At 43.7% G+C, this 26,800-nt stretch overlaps 1 protein-coding gene across 8 annotated transcripts in view; it reads left to right on the top strand.

The window, feature by feature from the left end:
- Positions 1–302: 302 nt before the first annotated feature.
- Positions 303–26,800, top strand: part of LOC116851741 (phospholipid-transporting ATPase ID) — a 39,773-nt gene continuing 13,275 nt past the window's right edge. For 4 of the 8 annotated variants that reach the window (XM_032831470.1, XM_032831469.1, XM_032831467.1 and 1 more), the window contains exon 1: positions 21,416–25,254. In XM_032831470.1, coding sequence (XP_032687361.1) covers positions 24,537–25,254 — 718 coding nt within the window. In that variant the 5' untranslated portion in view covers positions 21,416–24,536. Of the gene's footprint in view, positions 484–3,245; positions 4,048–18,973; positions 19,647–21,413; positions 25,255–26,800 lie in introns of those variants that run through there. The other 4 variants (XM_032831468.1, XM_032831471.1, XM_032831473.1 and 1 more) reach the window with 4 other exon arrangements.

Below are 26,800 nucleotides of genomic sequence, written 5' to 3'. Positions count from 1 at the left end.
CTGGTGGAAGGATCGCCGCCGACTTCTCGTCGCCTCCTGCTTCTCCGTATCCTGAGAGTGGAACGTTGTCATCCACGGGGATTGTTCGTCGCTGCTGGCAGCGAGACGACGATCTTGTCCGGGACCTGCGCCTGTTGCTTGCCGCGAGAGCTGCACCTGGACACGACGACGACGAGGAGCAGCACAACGACCACGACAAGGAGCACGACGACCACGACGACGACGACAACGACGTCGACCGGCGGCCGGACGGAGGGAGAGTTTTTTACGCACTCTTTTGCACCGCGTAGACACGCGTTTGATGCTCGCTCTACAAGAGCCCAGGCCGACCAGCGTCTCGACGGGAGATCGCTCCGTTTAACGGCCGTTATCCTCCACGTCGGACATATCGACAGACTCCGTCCACAAGCGCCTAACTCGAAAGTACAGCCTAAAACACTACGCGAACAATGTCGCGCAGCGCTGCCACGCGGCCTATGCAAGGTGAGTCATTTTTTATTCATTGATACGCGATACGATGAGATATGCGCACTGAAACGACTCAGTTTTCGCGCGTCGTTACGACGATAACTCGTCGGCATCAATGATTCTCATTATAAACAATGTCATCATGTTTACCGTGATGCAATATGATGCGATGTGAGCGTCTGTATCGTATTGTACATAATTTCCAGCGTAACGCGAAGTGTCAAATCGAAGCGCAATTCGAAAAAGGACTCTCGAGCGCGTGGGTTGTTGAGCGACGTAGGGATTGTCCGAGGATGTCCTTTTTAAATCGAGCGACAAAACCGCTTCCTCTTACGCCACTTTCGCTCTCAACCCCTTCGAATGCCTACACGGACCATAGTATCGCGGAATTACTATGTAGCGTTTCTCCGCCCACACGTTTACCCTCGGTGTAATCCCCGGCTATTCACTGGCCGCTACGCTATTCCGTCGTTAAGTGTTCCGCTGGGTGGGACACCGGTTGTATTAGTCACTTCCTAATTCTGGCAAACAGAGAATTCGCGAGAATGAAACGGTTTATTTCATGAGTCCCGCGTCTCGTTCGTGTGTTGAATAATGCAAACGATATCGTGGTGGTGCCGAAACGATGGTGGACTGTCGGTAAGGTCTCTACCTTGCTAAGGAACATAGTAAATTTTGCTGGTAACATAGCAGATGTTTTTTTAATAGCACGTTTCAGCTCTTAAAATGGAGAAAAACATTCAGTAATTAGCATTCTTGCGCGGGTATTATCTGTTTACATTACTCTCTAATTAAATTTCTTGGAATGAAATTTCATTTTCAAAGTAGAGTGTAAATCACTTGAATTATTTCTTATTCTTAGAAGGCACATTCTCCACTCTGAATTGTTGAGTGAATATTTTCACTCGAAATTGAAGAATGAATCTGATGCATTCCACCGTCAGAAAAATATATTCATTCAAATCGATTAAAATATTTACTCATATGCGATCAAAATCTGCTCAAAGTTTCAGTGAAATATCCATCCTTGTGATTTTGAGTAACAGTATTTTTTTTTTTTTTCATTGTCTCGAGCGAAAATACTGCCACTTTTCACTCTAAAAAATTTAGATTTACATTATACGTTCACACGTGTTGAATAATGTGAACGATACGATGTTGACTATGAATATATTTTATCTTCATGTTATCCAAAAAGAAATATTCCAATTGCTTTCTTTCGGTTTTCTGAGATTTTGCTCTACATTTTCTCTATTTCCGTGTATATAAACGGGAGGCAATTCGGAGCAACAATCTTTGGAGTCAGTTTTGAGTGAGACGATATGTTATTTCTCGGACAGAAGTTGTACCAAGTTGACCAAGCGTAGTTTTACTACACGGAGAGACTTTTACAACAAAAATTACTATAGGACTACTATAGGACCGAGGAATAGACATTCTGCAGTAATTTATTATCCTTTTATTTCGTGCGTGCTGTTTATAAAGTAAAACTTCCTATAATTTGCACTCATCAATTTACGACACTGTTCGGATTTTATGTTAAAAAAATATCAAGATGTATGGAAATTCATTAATTATTTAATTATTTAATTGTTAAATTTTTAATTATTAAATCATTAATTATTTAATTGTGTTATTTATTATTTGTTTATTCGTTTCTCATATTTATTATTTGTTTATTCGTTTTTAAATTCCCATATATCTTAATTCAATAATGTTCGCGCAAGATTGCCGAAAACATATACCGACTATTGGATTATTTTCTCCTATTTTAGGAATTGAAATATGCTATTAACCCTTCTACATTTAGCGGAAAACACGAAGGCACACAGGTGCAAATTTGCAGCAACGATTTTTGCCGACTTCTAACTCGGCTCCGAATTAATCAGTTCCAATTTTTTATTTTTCAATGTAAGAAAAAAGGACCAGATAATCGACGATGATGGTATAAAGGCTGACAAATGATAGAAGAGTGAAAAATTGATTTACATTTGATTGCATTCCGGAAAAAATGACTTTTTGAAGAAATCAATGCTGTAAATTCGCATCACAGTGCGCTTTCGAAAGACTCAAACATCTGCTGCTATGTTTCTAGTGAGACAAATCATTATATTTCTTGGCAGGGTAGACCTTATTGACAGTATATGCTCGAATTATTAAAAAAACACAATGAAATTGAATAGAATTTATATAAAAAAAAAAAAAAAAATGAAACGAGAAGAAAACTACAATATCCTCCATGTATATTTTCCGTCTGCGACGCATATTCCTCCACGCGAATCTCAGTTGGAAGCTTGCGAGAGAATCGGCTGTCATTCGTGGCCACGTCATCGCGGGCGAAGAGCAGCACCCCTCTCTCGACGCCAATTTTTACCGACTCGGGTCCCGGCCGGAGTCCCCGGATCGTCCGTACCAGCTGGTCGGAAAGCGCGCACGGCTCCGGGGGTGGCTTCGATCGATCCCCCGGAGCTCCATTTCACCACCGTCAATGCAGCAGCAACCCTCTTTACCCCCGTGGTCGGTGGGCTGACGTCGTCGGCGGGCGTCTAGAATTTCCACCGTGCCGGCGTCGCGGCGCGTCCCGACGCGGCGTCGCGTGGCGCCGTCGTTGGACGACGCCTCGAGATCGCGCGTCGACGCTGCTAGCAGCAGCCCCCGTGTGTGTGTCGTGACGCGACGAAACTGTCCCGTTACTTCGCGCTGGTGGAAGTGCGCCGCCGTGGCCCTCCACGGGAGACCGGACGTGTCCTGGTGCGTGCCGATTCGTGATTTTGCGTCGCTGTGCGTGCGTGCATACGTGCGTGCGTGCGCGAGGGTGCGTGTCATCCGTGGCATTGTCGCAGCCAGGTGTCTTGTCGCGCGCCGGCTCGTCGTCGACGTCGTCGTCGTCGTCGACTCGCTCGGTGACTCGCTCGAGGCGATGACGGTGATGGTAACGACTACGACGGTGGTGAGAGTGGCGGCAGACCGCGCCGAGTGCTGCCGGTGTCGCGAAACGAAGGACGGTGTCCGCCCAATCACCGGCTGATTCACTCAAGAGAGAGACAGAGAGAAAAAAGAGAGTAAAAGAGAGATAGAGAGATACTCCGATATACACCCTAGAAGAAAAGGAGAGATCGTCCCGTGAGCTGAGGGACGGCTACTGGAGAAAGACGATGTGACTGTCCGCCGTGTCCGTTTGGGGTTCTCGTTCCCCCGCCGATCGTGGCGCGATTCTGATCGCCACGTCGCGGACGTTATCAGCGCGGGGCGGCGTACGATGATGATGATGATGATGATGATGATGATGGTGATGGTATGATGACACGGATTCGCAATCACGCCAGCTGACGTCATCGCGCCCTCGTCCTCTTCTCCGTTCTGACTGTGGGCAATCGGAGGCTTTTTGCAGGACGCGGATACGACGACACGACGGTAACCCCGTGGCCCCTCCTGGTCTCCTTCCGCGTTGCTCCGCGTATATACGCTCGGGATAACCAACGTTGACCTCATCGCGACGGCGATCGATTGCCGTTTAAAAGCCTCTCTGGCGCTCGTACGCGCCTCGTCGTCGCTGCTGCTGCTGCACGCGCTTACGCGGTAAGGCACCACTCTCTCTTCCTCGGACTTTCCGCGCTCATCCTTTTCTCACCCTTCGTGTGCCTTGGAAAATACTGCGTCTCCCCCGAGAGGGGATCGCGAGCGCGACGACGCGACCGATTGGGAGAATCGTTCTCGTTGCCGCGAGCTGAAAAGCTGTGTCGTGTTCGTTTCAGCTTTCAGTCGAGATGAGCGTGGCGGATTGCGTTTCTGCTTCTGTCGCGTTGAGATCAATTCGTTTCGCGGACCTTTATCATTTGCGAGCGACAAACGAATATATTCCGCTCTTTTGGCCGTGCAATCTCAGTTACAATCCTCGTTTTTGTCGCATTAGTAGGGATTTAATTATCGACGGGATATGTTTCGAGCGTGGCCCCGGGCTGATGGAGAATTAAAACTCTCTCGACTGTTCCGCGCGAGTCTTACCGTTTTGCTCGAACTAACCAATTGGCGAGATCGGTCGCAGCTATAGGAACGAGAAATTAATTTCTTTCAGCTGAACGAGAGAGAATCGACAATTTTATATCATCTGTTTTGTCTTCACCGTTCGACCTCTCTCGACCCGTGCACCGCGCGTTCTCTCCCATCTATTCTGTCCCCTCGCAGCCTCGACTTGATTCTTTCTCTTTTGGTGTCGTCCGAACGGCGGCGAGATCGTTAGAACGACGAGGATGCCTTCGCGGCGGTGAGGAAGTCGCTCCCTCGAGGACGACGAGTCACGACGACGAGCGGGGAAGCATCGTGCGTGATCTCGAGCGTGTCGACTATTGAAATCAGGGAGATTGCCCCTTGTGGTCAGGCTAATCCTCGAACCTTGAATAAAGGATTTATGCGTGTATCGGGAAAAGATGTATCCAGCGAAGGATCCCTTTCCGCGGATGAGAGAAGAACGAAAGATATTCGGTCTGTACCTTCCTTTGCTTAAGCTTCGACCCTTTTTCCTCTCTCCCCTCTCTTTCTCTTTCTCTTTCTTCAATAAATTTGCTCAGTTGACGTAGGTGAGACGTAGCGATCGTCGTTCGTGTTTATTCGATGCAAAATGCATCTCTCCCTTTCGCCGCGCGGGGTGAAAAGTAGGTTACTCAACCTTCTCGAGGCCGATGTTGATTTTGCAGCTGCATTTGCGTGCCTATCGATCGATAAACCGCAGGGTAACGACGAGACAGGATAAAGTTCGCTTTCGGACTCTCGAGAATTCGCGCGCATCTCGAAGTTTAATTAATTAGAAATCTTTTCCGAGTCTGGTTTAAACGCGGCGCGTTGCGTCCAGCCCCGGCTCGTTTTTCTCGCGCCGACATTTATCGCGAATTGCCCGCAGTCATAACTCCGACCTTGGGTATGTGTTTGCTGGCAGAAATTACGTTAGCGTAACGATGCGAATCCACGGGGAATTTCCTCTTCTCCCCCCCTTCTTTTTTCTTTCTTTTCGTACGGGCGCGCTCCTTGTCTCGGAAATGGGAGCGCCGCCGCCGCCGCCACGTGTCGTTAATCATATCGGTGGTTTACGAACGCACGCGCGATCAATAATACACACGCAGATGGACAATCAACTAGTGGCTGAATTATTGCAACGCTAAGAGTAAATAGACGACTCATCGAGAATTCTATTATATCTGGCTTATCCGATCGGGAGTGTTGTCGCAAGGTCGCCGAGAGCGTAAGCAAGAAGAAAAATTATCATTTCGTGGCCGAGCGCGAGTCAACTGGACTCGCTCCTGCTGAAAAGCTCGAGCTTCCGGCATCCTGAGCGTGTATGAACAGCAGCATATTTACCGTCGCGAATATTGCACAGCGGTAGCTTGCAAAACGTCTCAGACATAAGCTGGGAGCTCACTGGAATGAAAATATTATTTTTGTATTTGGAACTTGAATATTTGGTGCGTACGATTTGGTTGGCATTGGCATGTTGTTTACTTGTGCCAAGTTAGGTGTATTAGTAAAAAAGCGCACATACAAACGGCAGTGGAATGCTTAGTTATAATCACCAAGCGTCAGGTCGACCTCATTTTGACCAGACTTTGGTCCAGTGTATTCAAATTCTCGTTTCGATAACGAAATTCTCTTCTCAGTGAAAAACATTATAATTGAGAGTCGTTACTTTTTTTACAGGCTTGCCCAGTAATTATATTACTAATTATTATTTTAATTTTATTATATATTTATATATTAATTGTTATTCTTTTTGTTATAGTGTAGTATATATTACCAATTATATTTGTTATTGCACAAGGTCGTCGCTAATAATTCTCGATTTTGATAGTTTGGCGACCTCCCAAATTCATTGTCTGTTTTGCAATCTACTGCACTGAGAAGAGGATCTTATTGTCGAAACAAAAATTTGATATACTAGACCATAATTTGGTTACAATGGCCTGGTTTACATCGTGCACTTGATACGCGCACTAAATAGTAACTTTCTATTAAATAATTTTAATATCGACGATGTATATAAACAACGGTATATTAAGCTGGTTTAATACTCATCAAGAAGACGTATCGATTGAGTGCATCGTTGATATGCATCGTCAATATTAAGATTATTTAATAGAAAGTTACTATTTAATACGTATATCAAGTACACGATGTAAACCAGGCTAATAGTAACAAACATTTGATAATTGCAATCGAAAAGTTTAATTATCGCTATGTATGTTTTGCTTTCTCGATAATACGTGTTACTTGATACAAGTGAAAAACGTGTAATACCAGTCAAGTCCTACCAAATATTTCAATTTGAAAAGTAATTTTTTTGGTGTGCACGCACAATCCGGGGAAACAACCTTAATATTTTATAACCCCAGCTACAAACGGATTTTTTGATTGCGCGCAGTACATCTATATATTACATTTTGCCGTTATAACATTTCACAAGAATTTCTCGATTGCACGCAATGAGCGCATCATGACTGTTGATTATTTTGAAGAAGTGCACTGAGAAAAGGATTTTCTTGTCGAAATGAGAATTTGCTACTATTTCTGCTATTTTAAATACTAGTTATTCGTTATTTATATTCACGAGTATTATCCGAGTATGTTCGAATAATATCCGTGTACTCGGATGACCAAAAATCGTGAATAATGCTCGTGTATTCAAGCATAAACATGCATAAACACTGATAATTTCATACATCAAATGAACAATTGTACACATAAGTTATTAAGTTATTAAGTTGGCGATATTTGTCATCTGATATTTAATTTTATTTAGAAGAATTAGATATTTTTTTCAAAAGAATTAAATACTTGTGTACTCGAATAATACCTGAGATAATTAGGTAATGTCACTATTTTGCGCTTTACTTTCAGTAGTATATTTATTTAGCAGAACAAAATAGCAACAATTAAATTTTTTAATTGCAATTACTAAACATTTGGTTGATTCTATTTTAACTAAATTTTGGTTTCGACAACCAAATCTTTTTTTCAATGTGAGTATCTAGATGTTCAAATGCCCGAGTAATTACTAATATAACGAATATACGAGTAATAACAGAAGGACTCGGATACTTGGCTAATACGTGAGATATCCGCACGGAAAAAAAGGTTTGGTTGAATTAACCAAATATCTGGTCGAATATGAACGATCCAGAAATTCTGATTAAAGTAACCCGAATTCTGTTTAAGTTAACAAGATTTTTGGTTGACTAACCAAACTGTTTAGCTATTTAACAGCCATGTTTGGTTAGTCAATCAAAAATCTTGTTAACTTAAACAGAATTCGGGTTCAATCGGAATTTCTGGATCGTGCATATTCGACCAGATATTTGGTTAATTCAACCAAACTTTTTTTCTGTGCTAGTAGTGAAAATTGCAGCACTATTTGATACATCGGACCAAAATTTGGTTAAAATGAGGTTGACCAAATGTTTAATAATTGCAAGCAAAATATTAAATTGTGTTTCGCTCTTCCTCATTGATGCATCCTATTTGACAAAAGTAAAAAACATGGTATAATATCAACCAAATCGCACATACAAGATATTTTAGTTCCAAGTATAAAGATAATGTTTTCAGTACAATTTTGTCGAAATAATCCACATGTCATGTGATGTACGAATGTGCACACAGATTGCGTATAATTAATTTTTGTGAAATGTTAAGACTGTTATCCTAAATTATGTGGGAGTTCGCGGGTCAGTTAGTGGATTTGTCAACCGATATTTGTTGATTCGCTCCTCTCTTCTCTTTTTTAAATAAGATTCTTGTTATTATGCTGATCGATTCGAAACTTTCGACGTGGTAAAACGTTGAAACGTGACAAGACTTCACCGCTTAATCGATCCATTTTATTATTGCAAAATGGCAGGAGAGGATGGAATTGTTATCGCTAGCCGCGCGTTATACCTTAACGGTACAATTTACTTGAATTTCTTATTGCTTAATCGCTTAGCTCGATGGAAAACTTGAGTCGCGCGGCATGGGGTGTCCCAACGTCGCCGACTGCCGCAAACTCTTTGACGAACTTGAGCCGCGGAAGTCTAAGCGTGTCTAATTATAGCACTAATCAGCGTCGAAAATTAGAAGTCTTTGGCAAAGTTTCAAGGGCATAAATGGACGATCGAAGCTTGTTTTTCGGCCGAGAGTGTGGGAGAGTCGCTTTTAGATGTTTGCTGCGTGGTGCATTTAATTTTAGCTCTGTAAAATCGAAAAATTGTGCTTGATTAGTCCCTCGTGGGGACTTACGGTCGTAAGTTCGTCACTCGTGAAAGATCGTGCCCGACACCGTCAAAGAATTCATGATTGAAAGGACATCCGTTTCACGGTGTGGCGCCCCGTGTAGGGCACGTTGATTTACGCAAGACGAGACCGTACTACTGCTTGTTGGCCTGGAAAACTTAAACTGGAGCGACCTAATAACGCCCGACATTCATAGGGAATGAGTGCTTCGGTCATTATTAATACCCCGTGGGCTGGCTTGTGTATACGCACGTTTTGCATCGCGACGATGACTATTTAATGAGTTCGACATCACCGACCCGTTGCTTCATCAACGTCTACCGTCCATCTATCCATCCGTCCGGTAATGAGGATCAATTTCCACACGACTTGCACGTTGATTCCGTGCACTAATATTTTATAGATTTCTCGTGGGACAGGCTTTACACGTTTCTCAGAGAGCAAAGAGAAAGAGAGAGAGAGAGAGAGAGAGAGAGAGGGAGGGGGGAGGGAGGGAGGGAGAGAGAAGACTCCGTCGGTTTCTAATTATTGTTATTAAGTATTGAGAGACAAAAATTTCGCTAATTTAACGAAACACCCGCAGCAAATGGTTCGTTGACATGGAATAGTAAATCACTTCGTAGTAGGAACGAATGATTTGTTACTTTCAATTTGCTGTTCCAAGCAACACTTCTGTAATGAGGACACAACCAAGCCAACCTAAATAGACAAGAACAGATGTGATTTGTATCTCAGGCGATGTATGTTTATTAAAATGACAAATGATGAGAAATGATTCGCGGTAACGGTTCGCTTCTGTTTCCCTGACGAACATCAAACAGCAAGTGTGCTTTTGTTTAGAGGAGTTTTTCTCGGTGGGTGCTTTCTTGCGAACGAAACGATCTCGAAAGCACATTCGCGATCACCTGCGGTCTCTACTTCGAAATTTCATGCGAGATTTTTCCAGCCGAGAAAGAAATCTTCGCGCTATTACACTTCCAAAAGAGATCTTATTCCCCATTTGAGGTTTAAAAATCTCTCGAATAATAAGATAAATCTCTTAAACTCTCTTAAAAGATGTCTCATTTCTCGTTTTCAAGATCGGCAAACTGGCACTTCTCTCTCTCTCTTTCTCTCTCTCTCTCTCTCTCTCTCTCTCTCTCTCTCCCTCCAAGTGAGAACATAGGAAACTTTTTGCAGGCGGTGTGTGCCAGATTCAGAGCTGTAAATTTCCAACGCGGCGAGGGCGTACCGCCCTTGTGTCGTTTATGTTAGTTCTTTCTTTTTTTTATTATTATTATTCGTCGAGAGACACAGAGAATTATATACAAACGAAAGTAGCGCGAGGGAGCAGCCGGCCGGGCGATAGGATCGATCGGTGGCGGCGGCGGCCGGTTGGAGAAAAAGTCACGTGGAGGAGAGAGCAGGCAGTCTCTGTCGCGTGTATCGACAATCGCGGGAATTTATTAAAAAAGTTTCACGGCGTGCCAGACAGATACCCACCCATTTTGTACGCGTGCCTCGCGAAGCAGTTCGAAAAATTGTTTCCATTCCCCGTCCTCGGCGAGAGATACTACGTCTTCGGTGTGTCTGGACGACTGTCTGTGAAATGACATCTCCGTGAAGAGAGATATAGTTCGATTTCTTTCTTCACTCCATTTTCATTAGACTGTACGCTTTATCGCATTGTCATCTCGTCATAGTGCAGTCCTTGCTCGTATCGACGAGCGCGTAACGGCGAAATTTATTAACTCTTAGATAGGAAAGGTATTAAAAATAAAGAGTTACATCAGGATTCTATTTTCGTCGCTTAATCGGCTCCAGGGAAATCGACCGGAAGGTTCTCAGCCGGCAAACGATAAATCGGAGGTTAAGCAAAATAAATAAATGATCGTCTCGGAGTTCTCAGTCGCTAATTACGTCGTTATAAATTCGCATCCTGAGCCCGCGAGTTTAAATGATAAAACAACACCGGCCGTCATGCGAACCCACGCTTCTCACAGCGACGTTTGGGCGTTCCACTTTGCGTATGTTTCCTGGGAAATTTGCCGACCTCGTGTGGGTTGATTCATTATTGTTTCATTATACGATAATCCGGGAACGAGCCGGTCGCGGCGTTCTGTTCCTTCAACTTTTGGCAGCGATCTCCGTCGTAATGCAGCGCGCGCCATGGTTATAAAGAGAAGTACCTCTCCGTTTGTTTGTCTAAAGTGCTTCTACTTAATCCTCCCCCGGTGTCCCGTGTTAATGAAATTGCCAGGACGATCGTATATCTCATCTTGTCGAGATAGTATAATCTAGACCGCATCTGCTTCGCAAGTCACGCTTATTGTATCGTGTATCAAACGGAAACCAAACAAACGAACAGTCCAAATTAAATTAGCTAAACTAAATTAAAGGACATCCTCAGAGATGACACTTGCTCCTAGTCACGAAGACTGATAGCAGCCTCTTGATCATAAAGATCACTAGTAGACTCTTAATCACGAAGACTAGCAGTAGTAGCTGTTCTCGAGACTCTAGAGATATTCGGCCCGAGATAATCAAACGGAAACCGAACCAACGAACAAGCCAAATTAAATTAACGAAACTGAATTAAAAGGCACCTACAGAGATGATACTTGCTCTCGGTCTACTGGTAGTGAAGACTAGTAGTGTAGACTCTTGATCATGAAGACTAGTAGTAGTAGCTGCTGTTGAGATTCTAGAGATATTCGCCTATGGCTTAGAATGATCAAACGGAAACCGGACAAACGAACAGACTAAATTAAATGAGCTAAATTAAATTAAAAAAACGTCCATAGAGATTGTTCTTGAACATGAAGACTAATACTCTTATAATACTCTGTATCTCTTATAATCTACTAGACTCTTGATCTTGAAGACTAGTAGGGAAAAATGTCCGATAATCGGCACTCTACCTGTTTTCGGCACTCTCACGCGGATGTAGTTGAACGCTGAGATGTATAGGAATTTAAAAGAAAACAGATAAGTAAATAATAGAAGACAGTAATTGATAAATAATCGATAAATTTCCGTACCTTGATATTTGATGGCATTCCATTTTTGTCCCTTCAGCCGAAGAGTGCCGGAGACTAATGAGTGGTGTGTCAAGCACCGGCTACTGTGGACGTTTTCCCCTAGTAGTAACTATTCTTGAGACTTTGGAGATATTCGCGCGTGGCGCAGAATAATTGTAAATCCAAGTAGGTTTGCGTTACATCATCTTGATATGCAAGACACGATCGCAACGTTTCTCATTACAACGCGACCGCGCGTCGTCGTCGGGGGCGAGAGGAGAAGGAGGAAGAGAAAGAGGAAGAGAGGAGGAGAAAGAGAAAAAAGCGCACGACTCATTATCAATATCGTGGCGCGCGTGGGTGTCGACTGGCGTCACCAACAAAGCCAGGTAATTGAAACGAATGACGGGGCGCCCTGGTCGAGTGCCAATTATCGAATACACATCGCCATTACCACGTAGGTGCAAAAAGCTCTAGAACTGGCAGAATCACTGCATATAACCGCGCTCGTGTTCCTCCTTTGAGTGTTCCGCTCCGCTGATCTGCGCCGAGCTGGTGAAACCGCATTTCGCGAAATACGACGGGGTAGTTGCATAACGGGCACCCGCGGATAAATGGATAGATGGATGGATGGATTGCTGGCTGTCTGGCTGGCTGGCTGGCTGGCTGGCTGACTGGCTGCTGCAAACGCGCTTTCGCGCGCGTGTGCGACATACACGAGCGATGACAGTTGGTGGGAGCAATTCTCGCGAGCGGCAATTCACTTCGGATTTAACCCTTAAACGACAAGGTGAAATGATGGAACGTAAACAACAAAGTGGGGTCATGTACGACGCAAGGCATACAAAACCATGTGTGAAAATAGAGCACGTTAACACGAGGACTTGTAAGTTTTCAAACAACCATGTGAAATATCGAGATATTAATGAAAACAGATTAACAAAATAGCTGATACTGACTGCTTCTTAGCGTGGATGAATATTGCTTGAAGGTGGTGTAAGGATGTAAGCGGCGCGGAAACACAATTGTTTTCCGATGTACCGCGAGCATGTCGTACGCCTGTCGCTAAAAAACAATTGCGTTTCAGTCATTTATAATTATAATATAATTTATTATGATCTCGTGTTTAACAGAGCTCGTCCCACAACACATTGCGTGCTCTGGTTCGCCAATCCTCTTTTTTTTTAATATCATATGAAATTTCACACACTAGGAGGAGTTTTCGCGCTCAAGTTGACTTTACCTTCACACATAGTTCTGTATGTCTTGCGTCAGACACACCCTATATATGGCTCCAGCATTTCCTGAGTTTATTTTTCTTCTGCATATTAAAATTTGTGTTAGGATGAACAGCAATTTAACCTTAGAACCATAAACATCAAAGATTTATGTAAACTTTAAACATAGGTAAATTTTACCCAGCTCACTTTTATTCGCTCATAACTTCCGAACAAATAATCGAAATTTAACTCTTTTTCTTTTTAATCAGTGTAGGAAACATCAGGGATCATGAATCTATTAATATTTTTGCCAATCAATGGAGTTGAAAGAAGTTATAATGAGAAAGCAAAATACATGTTTTTGAAAAGAATAACGCGAAGAAATTTTACCCATGTTTAGAATTCCAGGCTTGATTAGAACAAATTTTTTTATTGTATGAAGATATTTCTTCAGTGTAGAGTATTCAACGTTGGCGCAAACATATAAAGTTTCAGATTGCATTGAACAATGTACAACACCAAGTGGTCATCGTTGACCTCATCTTGTCGCTTGAGGGTTAATCTCTCGCGTTCGGACGCGTGCGCTTGGCGTCTGCACGCACTTCTGCGAGCTATCATCGATGTCTACCAGATCTCGGATAATATTTTGCCCGAGAGCTGCGCGCCGAGTGTTCCAAAGATAGTCGTCGCTTCTGCGAAACCACCGGCGGCAACGAAGTTGCACAACACATCGCGGATGCTGGAAAGAGCCGCGCGCGACGATGCATCCGATGTTGCTGGCGATAAGAAACACAGAGAGGGAGAGAGAAAGAGAGAGGGGGGAGCGCATTTATTTCGAGAGCCGCGTCTACGCGTCTTCGTTCCTCTTTCCACCGCTTTCGCGTCGGTATCGGCTGTGTTCGACTTTTCGTCATCGAGACGCGCGATATCACATATTACGAACGTACGGTATGAAAACGCGCCGGTAGCATGTGCGCGTAACTTGATTCTCAACGAGCACCGAGCCATCGGCAAAATATCGATGGCAGGACCCGACATTGTTTTGCGATTGAACGGGGGCGGCAAGCGCCGTCAGGAGGTTGCGTGCCACCACCTTGTGCTAAAATTCTCTTTGAAGCGGATGAATAAATTCGCGCAGAAAGAAAGAAATGGATGTATGTATTTCGATCGCGAGCTGACAACTTCAAAATTGCGCCCCGAACTTTCCCCCCTTTCCGGGCTAAACTTCTGTTTTCGCGAGCCTGTAATACAGGGTGACTCGCGCTGGAAGTTCGCGCCTAGCTTCGCGTGCACAAAGAGCCCTCATAGAAAATTTCTTGGGATCTAATTGGAATCTAGCTCGATTTGCCAAAATAATTATGGATTCTAGTTAGAAGTGTAATGTTTCAAACATGCGATTCTGAGCGGGAAAACTCAGTTTTTCCAATATTTTTCTCTGCTCTTCATTTTACGTTGGAATTCAAACATGTCGACTTTCCAAATAATTTTATTATTTGAATAATATTATTTTTCAAAGTGTTTTCAAAATATTTTATTTTACGATATTTCATTCTATTGGATATGAATAATTGATATAAAAACGAAATTCCCTGTTTGATACTATAAAAGTATGTCGACACTATCGATTGAAAAAAGCGCGAGTTCCCATATGTCTGTTTCGATTCTAAACAGAGAACTCATGTTTGAGATAAGTATGGGATTTCCAATTGGTATCGCAATAGGATAATCAATCTTGCGACTAATTTGGGCATTCTAGTCGAAATCTATGCTGCATCTAGGAAAATCTTGGGAAATTTCTATGTGGAAGATCGAGGGATTGGTGAGATCTCGATGAATCTTGATTGCACGCGGGGGTTTCTCGACTCTCTCTCTGTCTCTCTCCCTCTCTCTGAATTGGATATTAATTATTACTCTGTAACAATTGCCGTAAAGTAACAAGTCGTTTTTTTATCTGGCCTCCGATATTTACAGTCTAGAGAAGGGGCACTACTTCTATCTCTCTTTCTCTTTGCGTTGTCCCGCGATGAACGACTCGATGTTTACGCGAAACCGGATGAAAATACGGTAATTTGGATTACGAATGGACGTGCGCGATTCACGCTCAAGTGCTGATCGAGGGTAGAAAAAAATTTCTCCCAACCATGGCAATTTAGGATAGTGTGATAACAGCGTTCCCCTCCGTTATGGAGAGACGAAAAGAGAGAGTCACGCTAACGCACTTACCAGCGGAAATGGAGTACCGCGCGGTTCCATTATCGTTGAAAACTGTGAGTTGCCGCGCATCCAGACGGAATCCAGACGAACTCGTGAAAGCCTCTGTTATAGACTTCCGAGCGTCACAGCGAGCCAGAAGATCCGGAGCTAATTACGACGAACGTACTCACATCCGTATTCGCACATAACCGTCATTCTATACTTAGCGCCGCGGTTGATTGTGTATGGTTTCTCCGTGAACGGTGTCGGAAAACTGACACCACTGCTTCGGGAAACGCGGGCAAGAAAATCTAGACTTCCTCTTAACCAACTTCCTCCTTGAAGAAGACATTGATCTTGACGCGCCAACGCCGTCATTTATAATTCTCGCTTACACTTGTGGCTGGTATATTTTAGAAAACCTTCGGCTAAATATCAAAATTTGAGAAAGCGATCAACGAATACACCAGCAAGAAAATACCTGAAAATTATTTGTAGGATATAAAGTTTGTCTTGTGGAAATAAATTTTATATATTTCACAAAATTTTATATATTTCACAAAAATAAATTTATACTTTATATCCTATAAATTATACACAATACTTTATACTTGATGTCCCAGACAGATTTATACTTTACATACAGAAATAAATTTTTACATACTTTTTTTTTAGTATAGACAATTGATTCGATGAGAAATAGAAAAATACGATATTTTGTATTTATTAATTTTACATACAACTTTAAGTTACTGCTACACATATGAATTATATAAATATTAGGCGCGAACAGGAAAACCTAGACTTTCTCTTAACCGATTTCCTCCTTCACACTGAGGAAAAAAGTACTTGAGAATTTATTTGTGTATAGAATTTATTTGCAAAAGTAAGCTTTACTTAACAGAAGAAACTTTATATTCCATAAATAAATTTTCAAGTACTTTTTTTTGGTACAAGAAAAAGTATTGATCTTAACGCCGTTATTTATACGTTGAGAAAAATATTGATCCAATTAAAATCATAGTTATTTTTTTTGCCTTAATCATTTTTTACTTTGATATAAAAATAGTAACGATAACATGCATATAAGGTCATTATTACCAATATTATAATAGAATTTAATAAAAAAATGGTTTTCTTCATCATAATTGATAGTAATTATTTCTCTGTGTGATTATAATCACAGACACCAAACATTTTTTTTTGTCAGTGTAATTTATACTCGTAGCTGTGGTGTCGCATATTTTAGAAAGTTTTCAACTAGATATCCAAATTTGGGAAAATTTTGTTCGAATGATCGAGTAAACAATTGATTGTCGAAGAATGGAAACAAGTCCTTTGACGCATCAGATTCCTCATTGTAGCTTTGCGGTGCATGATTACGTGACTGATACGTCGCGTGCGACAAAATTAGAGGACGCTGTTTCCATCGATAGTTCCGCGCGGCGGAAAATAGTTTCCTGGTTGAGCACCATTACATCTTACGTAACAGCCCCTTCTACAGTAATACCGCGTTTCGAGCGATCGACGGATGGGTTCGCTGAAATGCTTGGTAGAGTCTCTCGACTCGGCGGATAGCGCGCGCTCGCAAGGGCTCTGTTCGCCATTATTTCGGGAGGAAGCCCGGATATTTTCGCTTGCTAGACGAGAACAGAGGCGGCTTGGGCGAACGATGACATCACCCTAGTATGCGGGATCAAGGACGCGGCGAAGCGCGTGCTGAACGCTGCTCTCGAAGGATCTACTCTCCGCATTCGACCGAGTACGCGTGCACTCACTCGCGAAGAGAGTGTGCGCTCTCGCTCTCTCGACAGCGACTCGATGCTCGGCTCGCAGGACCTGTCAATTCGTCATATTCGGACTTATAAATTTTACTGCGGCGGGCGCGTTAGCATATCGTTTACATAAATTCTAACTTATACCAACATAATGCATGATACAATATATATGCAATTTACATAAATTGCAATCATGCAAATTAGTTTATTGTCCAGAATATGAAATCAGAACGCGATAAAATCCGGATATATTATATGGAACGACCTCGACTGTAAGCTTTCTAATATGGCACATAACGCTACGGCGTTCCAAAGTGGTGAAAGAATTGATAGATAACAGCTGGTTCAAACACATAAGGCTTCTGGAAAGCGTAATAATTCGTTTCGTCGTTCGACTGATTAAATATGCGTCGATAGGAGCAACCTTGCCTTCTGGACAAGGTTGGATAGATTTCTGAAATGTGAAGTTTTAACGAAGAGCTAAAAGCTAATGAAGAGTCACTCTCTCGAGTCTTTGTTCATTTTGACATTTTGCGGTAAAATATCACTTCTTTTTTCTCTCTCTCCCTCTCGCGAAGAATGCGACGGGACTCGGGTTTTTCGTCTTTCACGCTTCCATTAATCGCGATGCTCAAGCAAGACGGAAGTGCAGCTGCATTTCGTAATGTACAATTGTGCCGTTTTATTGCTCCACCGATAGGTCATTCTGGCCTGGAAGCGGAACGAGTGCGCTGCTTTCGAGCGGCCAATTGTTATTTATGCATAAATACTGCAGGCATAAGAGCTGACTTACCTGGTATTAGCGGGACGGGAAAACAGGATACGACGTCGTCCGCCTGTTGCGAGTTGAACGACGTCTCCGGTGACATACCGACACACTAACGCGATAGTAAGCGTACACGTGGGTGGATAAGTGTGCATTGCTGCAATCTTTTTCTATGACATGTTTTCGAGGATGGGAAACATCTACTTTGGAGCCTGAGAATAGTCCGATGGACGGTGCGTGTGTGCGTGTCAGATGCGGGCGGGGCGCAGGGTGCCTGTATTTTTAAGTGGCCGTGTGATTAATGTAATTTGTCTATCCCGTCTACCTTATCCACATACACTCGTCCTCTCTTCGTGGCTATTGATAAGTTTATCGATCATTTTGTTTCTCACATCTGCCCAATAAATTTGCAAAATAGCTGTTGCGCGATTTTGTGACGTTTCTTATTTTCTCTCTCGTCTGCAAATGCACGATTAGTCCGAGAAATCTGCAATTCTGGCATACTTTGCTGGTTGCAGAACGATCAATTTTTGTAGATACTCCGCAGTGTTCGCTCATCACAGGAGAGAACTTATTTCATTCTCGATAGTATTATAGGAATTTATATTAGTGTCAGAGTAATGGCAGTAATGGGCTCTCTCTCTCCAACCGGATGCTTAGGCATTAAGATATCACCGAGTCTTAGATAAATATTCTGCAATCTCTGAGCAGATCCCACAGTTTTCCTGCATTCTCGATAACAACAGCGAGTTAGATAACTCGCTTAACCATAAATAAATCGCATTACCGCATGTAAGGAGAGCGAAGATGATAATAATAATGATAATGTCGTTCCTTTTTTTCTTGCGCGTGGCGACGTGTTGCGTTCCTGAATTAGACTTCACAGTTCCAAGGTTGTACGACAAATAAAAATGTATGATTTGCGAGTTAATTTTTATCGACTAACTATATCAAAACATGGTTTGTCGATTGAAACAAACATATTGATACAAACATATCTTCACGAGAAGTTACAATAGTTTGCTAATCAATGATAAACTATTGAATTCCGTCTAGCTATAATTCTCCCTCTTTCTCTTTGTCTCTCCCTTTCTCTCTTTCTCTCTCCCTTTCTCTCTCTCTCTCTCTCTCTCTCTCTCGTACCTTCTCATTAGCTCTACCTCAAACATTTCTAAAGACAGACCACAAGGGACGATAGTCGGTACGTCGAGTCGAGTTGCGAATAATCCGATCTTCATTCCGATCTTCTACCGCGCGCACGATCTCCATCAACAGTCGTCGGTTTACTTTCAGGAGCGCTCGCGCACACAGGCGCAGCGATCCGCGCCCAGGAGAAGTGTGAGAACCTGAGATGCTCCTCCGAGACATCGTCGCGGCAAAGAGGAGGTCGTCTCCCGTGTCAGGAACGGTCGAGATTTCCACGAGTCGAAATTTCTGCGACGCTCACGAAGAGCCGAAAGGTCTCGGCGGAATTCCCTGAAGAGCTTCCTCGCGAGGACGGACAATCGCGCTCTACTGCGAGTGAGCAGGAAAAAACAGACAGAGAAAGAGAGAGGGAGAGAGAGAGAAAGAAAGAGAGAAAGAAACGTACACATCGCGGGGTGTCGAGTGGTTGGTGGTGGGATCGTACCGGGAGAATGTCGATCGGACGACAACAGGGTCGCCAGAACGAGAGGCAGTCGAGTGGAAACGGTGGTGGTGCGGCGGCCGGGAGCGGAATTAGGATCGCGAGGGGCCAGCTGGCGGACTAATGCGGTCCCGCGATGATCCGCGAGGACGAGACGGTGGTGGGCCCCAGGTGGAACTATGTAAGAGGCGCAGCGCGCGGGAGAGACGAGGTCGTCTCGCCGCCGGCGCGGCTCAGGTGCCACGTGGCAGAAGAGGTTGGCCTTATAGAGGGTTTATAGTTTGCGTAGGATAGACGATGAGCGTCGAGGTCGACACGCTGGAACTCGAGGTCTTCGAGGTGAGTCCTCAGCCCCTCTCGAGGACGCGACGAACGGAAGTCTCGCGGCCAGGACTCGCAATTATCTCCTGCGTTAGCGAGAAGATAAGAGGACCCGAGTCGAAATTTGGATCGTCCTTTCAATTTCAATATTCCACTTAACGTCCGCTTTGATACGAAGCGTACATCGATTGCTCTTTCGATTCGATTTCACCGAGATCCTCTTTAGAACCTGCAAGTGGCATTTTATGCATTTTCTGACATTTAGATGCGCTGAGTAGGACTGCAGCTTTCATGCGAATAAAACGACCCTTCACGCTGATCCTTCGGAATATACAGACGTTAGAAAGTCCAGGTCGAAAGTGAGGCTAAAATTTCGACTCGGGGACGCACTCGCGATCGTCGAGGCGATCGCGGCGTTTCATTTCGCGTGTCCATCCGGATGAAATGATTGCTTAACCTCTTGCTATTTTCTCAAACTTGTATCAAGTTACGTGCAAGCCTGTCATTGCTCTGGACTACTCGATTAAAAATATCTCTTTTCTGATACTTGGAGATGATCCCACAATTTTGACGAGTTGACGAATCTTGATGTCTTCTTCAATATTATATTGGTCATGCGAGAAATTAAGCAAATTAACGCGTCTTTTGTTATTCAACAGTTATCAATTGCGTAAGAAAGATGCAAGATGGTTTTTTATCAAGATACGCTATCTCATACGTTGTCATCAAAGTTTGCATTATCGCAAGGATAACATCGTGATTACATGATCTCAGCATCTAGTAATAATTACATCATTGGATGTAATTATTCGCGTGGTTGTAGCAACTTGTTACGTAACGTGGTAAGAGAAGTACGCTAAGAAGTTAAGCACGTCTTTTCCAGTGTTTTGGCATAAGCTGCGTTCTTGAATAACGGCGAAAAGAGATTCTTGCAAATTCTCGCGATGTAAAGCGTTCTAATTCTGCGATAACATCACAAGCATATTACACGAATAAAATCCGGCATTCACACGCAATCTGATTGCAATGTGCGCAGCGCGTAGGAGATTTTTCACGCGGTATCAAGTGATCACTGATACTATTGTATTCGTCGGAGGGGTGATTTAGCTTCCCGAGTATACAACGCCAAGGCTGAGGAGTTACGCAACTCTCGATACTATGCAATGGACTTCCGTTCGCTGGCCCGCGTGCCGTTTGACAAGTAATGCGCTTTGAACGTGACTTTGTCAGCGCGCGAATCGAGGTATTATCGCGGAAACACCGATCTTCCGAGGTATTTCAATTAACGCGGACGTATTTCCTCACACCCTCGTCCACTTCACATCCCTATCACATCATGTTATTCATATTGAACAGTCGGGTCAGTCATATTTGTCGACTAGTGAGAACGAGCTTTCAATCGACGTGGCACAATAATTGATTAGCTTCGACCGATATATCCGCTCGAAGTACCTTAAACGTTTCAACGCGAACAGAATCCCGCAAATCTTGACGAAACTTAATGCAATAATTATGCGTAATACAATTGTAGGCGGTTAAAGGCGGTGGAAGAATGATCATTAATATAAAAGAGAGCAGAAAAAGGGAAAGAAAGAAAGACAGATATATTGGACAGATATATATACCCAAGTAGGAATCGTATACGTTTCGCCAGTACGGGAAAATGGCCCGATACTGGGTCGATACTGAAAGGAGATGTCCAGTACTGGCTCAGTACTGGGCCTAATATAAAGAAAACTCTATTATTGGTACTGGCTCCGTACTAAGGTTGGCTACTGGATAGTCGTACCGTACATGTACAGGAGCGTTACCGAAAAGTGTTTGTCGTTTTCGGTACTGGGTCAGTATTACAAATTAATCGTATACAATCTGCCAATAGAGGATATTGGGCCAGTAATTGTAACGAAAAACAGACGATACCAATATCCTTTATGAGAAAACGGAAGAGGTCACTAATGGTGGTAAGAACGCTTGCCTGACAAGCGGAAGACTTCGATTCCAGCCGTCGTCCTGAAGATTTTTTCCTCATATGACTATTAATAATAGACATGTATAGGTATAAACGAGAGCAGCGCCCGGCCATGGTCTGATCTTTCTTTCCGTACTATATAGTTGTGATATTAACAATTGTACAAATAATAAAAATGACTAAGAATCGATACTGGCCCAGTACTGGGGATAGATATTTCTCCAGTGCTAGGAATCAATACTTTTTTTTATATTGGTACAGTGATTTGTACAGTGATTGGTACACTGATTTTCGGTACTATGACAGTATTGTTTTCCGATACTGACCCTTTTCTATCATCCTAGTATCATACCAATACTAAACCCGTACTGGCACTTGATACTATGCCAGTAACGTTTATCATAAATTGGTACTGGAGTCACTTTGATGCCAGTAATTCCTTCTTGGGTATATGGATAGCTGTGGATGGCTTGGTTGGTAGAGCAGTCGCTCAGCAAGCGAGAGGTCACGGGTTCGATTCCCGGCAACTTTCGAGCTGCCCGTATATTTTCTCTCTCTGTCTGTCTTTCTGCCTTCTACCTAATTTTCAAATTCGGCTTCTGTCGGTAAAGTCTCGCGATATCGGTGACACTCCCGAACGCAAGTTCAATCTCGTTGCACGTGGAATTGCCATCGCGTGTAGCTTGAAACCAGCTTGCAAGAATAAATCGGAGCAATTGAGCCAGTCAGTCGAATTTTCGTACAGTTTGGTCAAGCAAGCTCCGTACATGTTTCTCAATTATTATTTTAGTCGGGATTTGAATATTCGTATACGGAGAAGATATTATAGCAAAAATTATATTTCTTTTTGCGATGCGTTTTTTTTTGTTTTATAAAGTTGTACCATATTAAAATTGTAATACAGGTGCACTAGAAAAAGCAAACTTGGTGATCTACTTATATACGATATAAAAAAAAATATTCAAACAATTATAATAATTTTGTAGCAAAAGCCACACGTGCATAACATAATAATATAATAATAATTTTTTTAAGCAAATATACAGCAATTTTGGTCGTAATTTTGTGTAGATTATAAGAATTTTGTTGTACTCCAGTATTTTCTCGCCGTGTAGAATGAAAATATGAAGAGATACGAGCGGCGGGAGACCTTTCAATTGTGAACGGAAACTTGGTGCTATACAAAACACGTAGGAAATTGCAAACAGTAAAATAAAATAAGACAGAGAATAGAGAGAATGAGCAATAATAGGTCGGAAGTAAACATGATTCGATCTACTCGGATGTCGCGAGAAAAATACGCTAGGCGCGAGAAATCGCGCGCAACGCACGCGATGATAAGCATTTCTCTCACGCGTTCGTTCTCTGCAACTGTTCACATTCGAACGATCCACTTGGGTGTTTCGTGTGCATCGTGGCGCGCTCACCGACGCAGACTTTGGTAAATACTTTTTCGCGCGCGCGCGTCATCCGAGAGGAGAGGAGAAAAAATCAAACGCGGCACTATACGGTCGCGGCTTATAACCCAATAAAACTCCTATAGACGTTCAGCTTTACGTCCATCGACATGCTGAAGCTTTATCGCGAGTACCGGAAAAAGTCACGACTCGCTTTGTCCGTGACACGTTTTCACACCACGCGATCTATACGCGTACGCACCACCGCTGCTTTTCACGCGTTTTCTAGAGCACTCGTGATCTTTGGGGGAACTGTTTTTTTTTTATATCGTATATAAGTAGATCACCAAGTTTGCTTTTTCTAGTGCACCTGTATTACAATTTCAATATGGTACAACTTTACAAAACAAAAAAAAAAACGCATCGCAAAAAGCACCCGTGATCTTTGGGGGGACTGGTCTTTTTTTATATCGTATATAAGTAGATCACCAAGTTTGCTTTTTCTAATGCACCTGTATTACAATTTCAATATGGTACAACTTTACAAAACAAAAAAAAAACGCATCGCAAAAAGCACCGGTGATCTTTGGGGGGACTGGTCTTTTTTTATATCGTACATAAGTAGATCACCAAGTTTGCTTTTTCTAGTGCACCTGTATTACAATTTCAATATGGTACAACTTTACAAAACAAAAAAGAAACGCATTGCAAAAAGCACCCGTGATCTTTGGGGGGACTGGTCTTTTTTTTTATTTTATTGTACAGCCCACACGCGGATGAATCGCCGGCAAGTAGTACACTCGGCGTGCACAATCGATGTCAACGTACACGAGGAGCGGATATATCGCGGGGACGCGGTTTATTCCACGGTTGAGATATACGCACATGTGAAGTCGGATGGATTCTAATATCAATTTCATTATATTGTGCCTGTTTATGATAAGAAGTTGATGTGTGCTCGTTCTGCGTGTGCACACAGACACACATATATATATAGCTTCGATGATTGAGTTAATCGAGGTAACCCGGTTCCACTTGGCGCATCCTCTGCACGGCAGCGAGATGTCCTCGCGTCTGTACGAAGATCTTTCGTGGAAGCGTAATGTCGCGGGGGATGACGTCGTACGTCGCGGGGCTTCCCAAAGTGGCCAGTTTATTTTTAAGTGGCGACACAAACAAGATCTGCAGAGGTAGACGGCGGCGTCTCTATTTTAATCCTATTTTATACTTGGAAAGAATTGAAATGAGTAGTCACCGCGGCTAATGATCCTTCCAACTGTATAGACTGGAGGATACCGTAGAACTACTGTTACGCGATCCATCCGCGTGCATCATTCGGGCGCAACTTGAGACTACCGTCGACTTTTCCTAACGAAGTTCACGCGTTCATAATTTCTTGAGACAGTTCTTGCGAAGCTCTATTATATTAGACCAGAGACGGGAACTTCGACGTTAATTCTCGACTGTCCTGCTCCTTCGCCCTCGCACCCTTTTCCCACGGAAGACCAGCCGCGTCACCCGGCTCGAATTCACGCTTCCGCCATGATGATGAACGGTAGACACGAAAAAAGCGCATCTGTCATGCCAAACGGCGTGTCCTCGACCGATCGTTCCTACCTGTCCTTTGACGTATCGTGTCCGGTAATGTGGGCGTTGATATCGCGCGACCGTAAGGTGAAGGACTGCGACGAGGCCGAGTCAGGGGATGCCGCGCGTCGCGCCGTCACGATCACGACCACAACGACAACGAGGACGGCGACGGCGACGACGACAACGACGACGTCTACGTCCAGGAGCAGCGAGGATGGCCGCAGATGCTCGAACCAAGAGGCCGAGGACGACGACGATGGCGGCGTCGCCGGCGGAGGTGGTGGTGGTAGTAACGGCGGTAGCCGTAGGAAGCGGAAGAAACGACGGAAAACGCGTAGCAGGCAGCTGCAGCTGCAGCAGCAATCGCAGCTGGAGGTGACGGCCGGCGGAGGTGGTCAACGGTCGCACGCGGTGCTGACCCTCGCTTCGTCGTCCGACGAGGTCGAGGCGGTGGGCGAGTGCTCGAAGAGGGACTCGTCGAGCAGTCTTGGCGGCGGCAGCCGCCACAACACCCTGCGGGAGTCCCTACTGACGGTGTTGGGCAAGCTGGTCATCTGGAAGGGCACCAGGTACCGCTCCGCCACCGCCGCCTCGTCTTCCTCGTCGGTGCCGCCGAATTCGCCACCTCCCACCGAGTGCATCGGTCGTAGCACGTCCTTCTTCTCCAGTGGTGAGTTCCCACGAGGTCGGGCAGTTTTTTTTCCCTTCTTGGGAGTCGCGCCGCTGGCTCGAGTCAAGGCTTCTCCGGCTGAATTAAGTCGGTTCGGCCGCGTCGATATGCATTCCCCGCGGCTAGGCGGAGCTGCGTTGTACAAAGACAGATGTAACGTGGGCGATTGATGTGTTGATTCAGTGGTGCTCTTTTTCCCGGAATAAGTCCGCGATAATTCACGGCTCGGTGTAATCGCGCGAAAGACGTGCGAACGATGCGACGTGCAACATCGATACTTGCTGATATGCGCACGTGTATATTTAGTTTCTCGTCTTGCGCGGGATTTCTCTCGACGCTCTCGCGTCGAGGAGGTTCCCCTCGTTTCGTGGCGCGTTAAAGCGTTATTTTGCATTTCTCTGCGCTGTCCGGTGCTTTTTATTTTGGGATGAGTAAACGCCAGGCTGCCTCCTTGACACAGTCATCATTTGGCGCCGGCCACGTGCGTGCGCCCGTTCTGTTTCGCCATGACGCGCCGCGTTTACGCTTATGTCACACTTTTCGACGGAATTGTCATCAACTTTAACGCACGACAGAAGTTGCGCAACGGCCACTGCGCGATCAGCGTTACCGATTTCAGTGCGACTTTCAGCGACTCCATATCGTTTCCATGAGTATCAAGGTCTTGCACCTCGCGGCCGGCCGGATGACTTATTAAAATCCGTAAATAAAACAGTAATGTAACACCCACGTACCCTCGCGAGCACGTGACGGAGAGATGTGCCTGCTACGTCGTAAGATCGATTCGATCGTTCTTCGTGGTAGTGGTGGTAGTAGTAATAGTAGTACCGCTGAGTTTGTGCCACACTTTGCATGACGAGCCAACGATTAATAGTTTATCCAGTTACATGGAACTGCCGCAGTAGGCATATAACAAGCGGGTGTAAAGCAATGCACTTGACTATAAGACCGATTAACTGCGAAAAAGATCAGCCGTCGCAGCACAACTACTGTAGGTCTTCTATTTCACGGTTACGCTCACTTATACGCAACACAGGACTTAAAGATCCCGCGCACAAATTTCCGTAATCGTAGACGTAAGATGTAAACTGAAGAACTAATCAGGATATTGCTTTATCTTTGCGTTCTTTAAAAGAAGATAGAACTGACGATGAAACTGATTATTATGTAGAAGTAACTAGAATCTAACTGGTTGAAATTCTAGTTACTCAACCTAAGTTCTAGTTAGTTAGACCGTTATTTATATTTTCTTCTAGAGTACGCGAAGATAAAGCAATATCTTGGTTGGATTCTTCAGCTTAAGTTTATGTCTTACGGCTAACAATTACGGAAATTTGTGTGTGGGACCCCTAATAGACAACTGAAATCATTCGTAAGGTAAAAATATCAATTCCCGAGCAGGTGTCTAATCCTGAACATTTTTATTCGTTTTGATCTTTTTAAACACGAATATTTCAACTTCCACTATATATATATATATATATATATATATATATATATATATATATATATATATATTATATATAAAAATATATATATATATATT

Source organism: Odontomachus brunneus, unplaced genomic scaffold, assembly GCF_010583005.1.
Source record: "Odontomachus brunneus isolate Ranch 3 - 2012 unplaced genomic scaffold, Obru_v1 Obru_scaffold_188, whole genome shotgun sequence".
Classification (NCBI taxonomy): domain Eukaryota; kingdom Metazoa; phylum Arthropoda; class Insecta; order Hymenoptera; family Formicidae; genus Odontomachus; species Odontomachus brunneus.
This window is presented reverse-complemented; position numbering and strand designations above follow the sequence as displayed.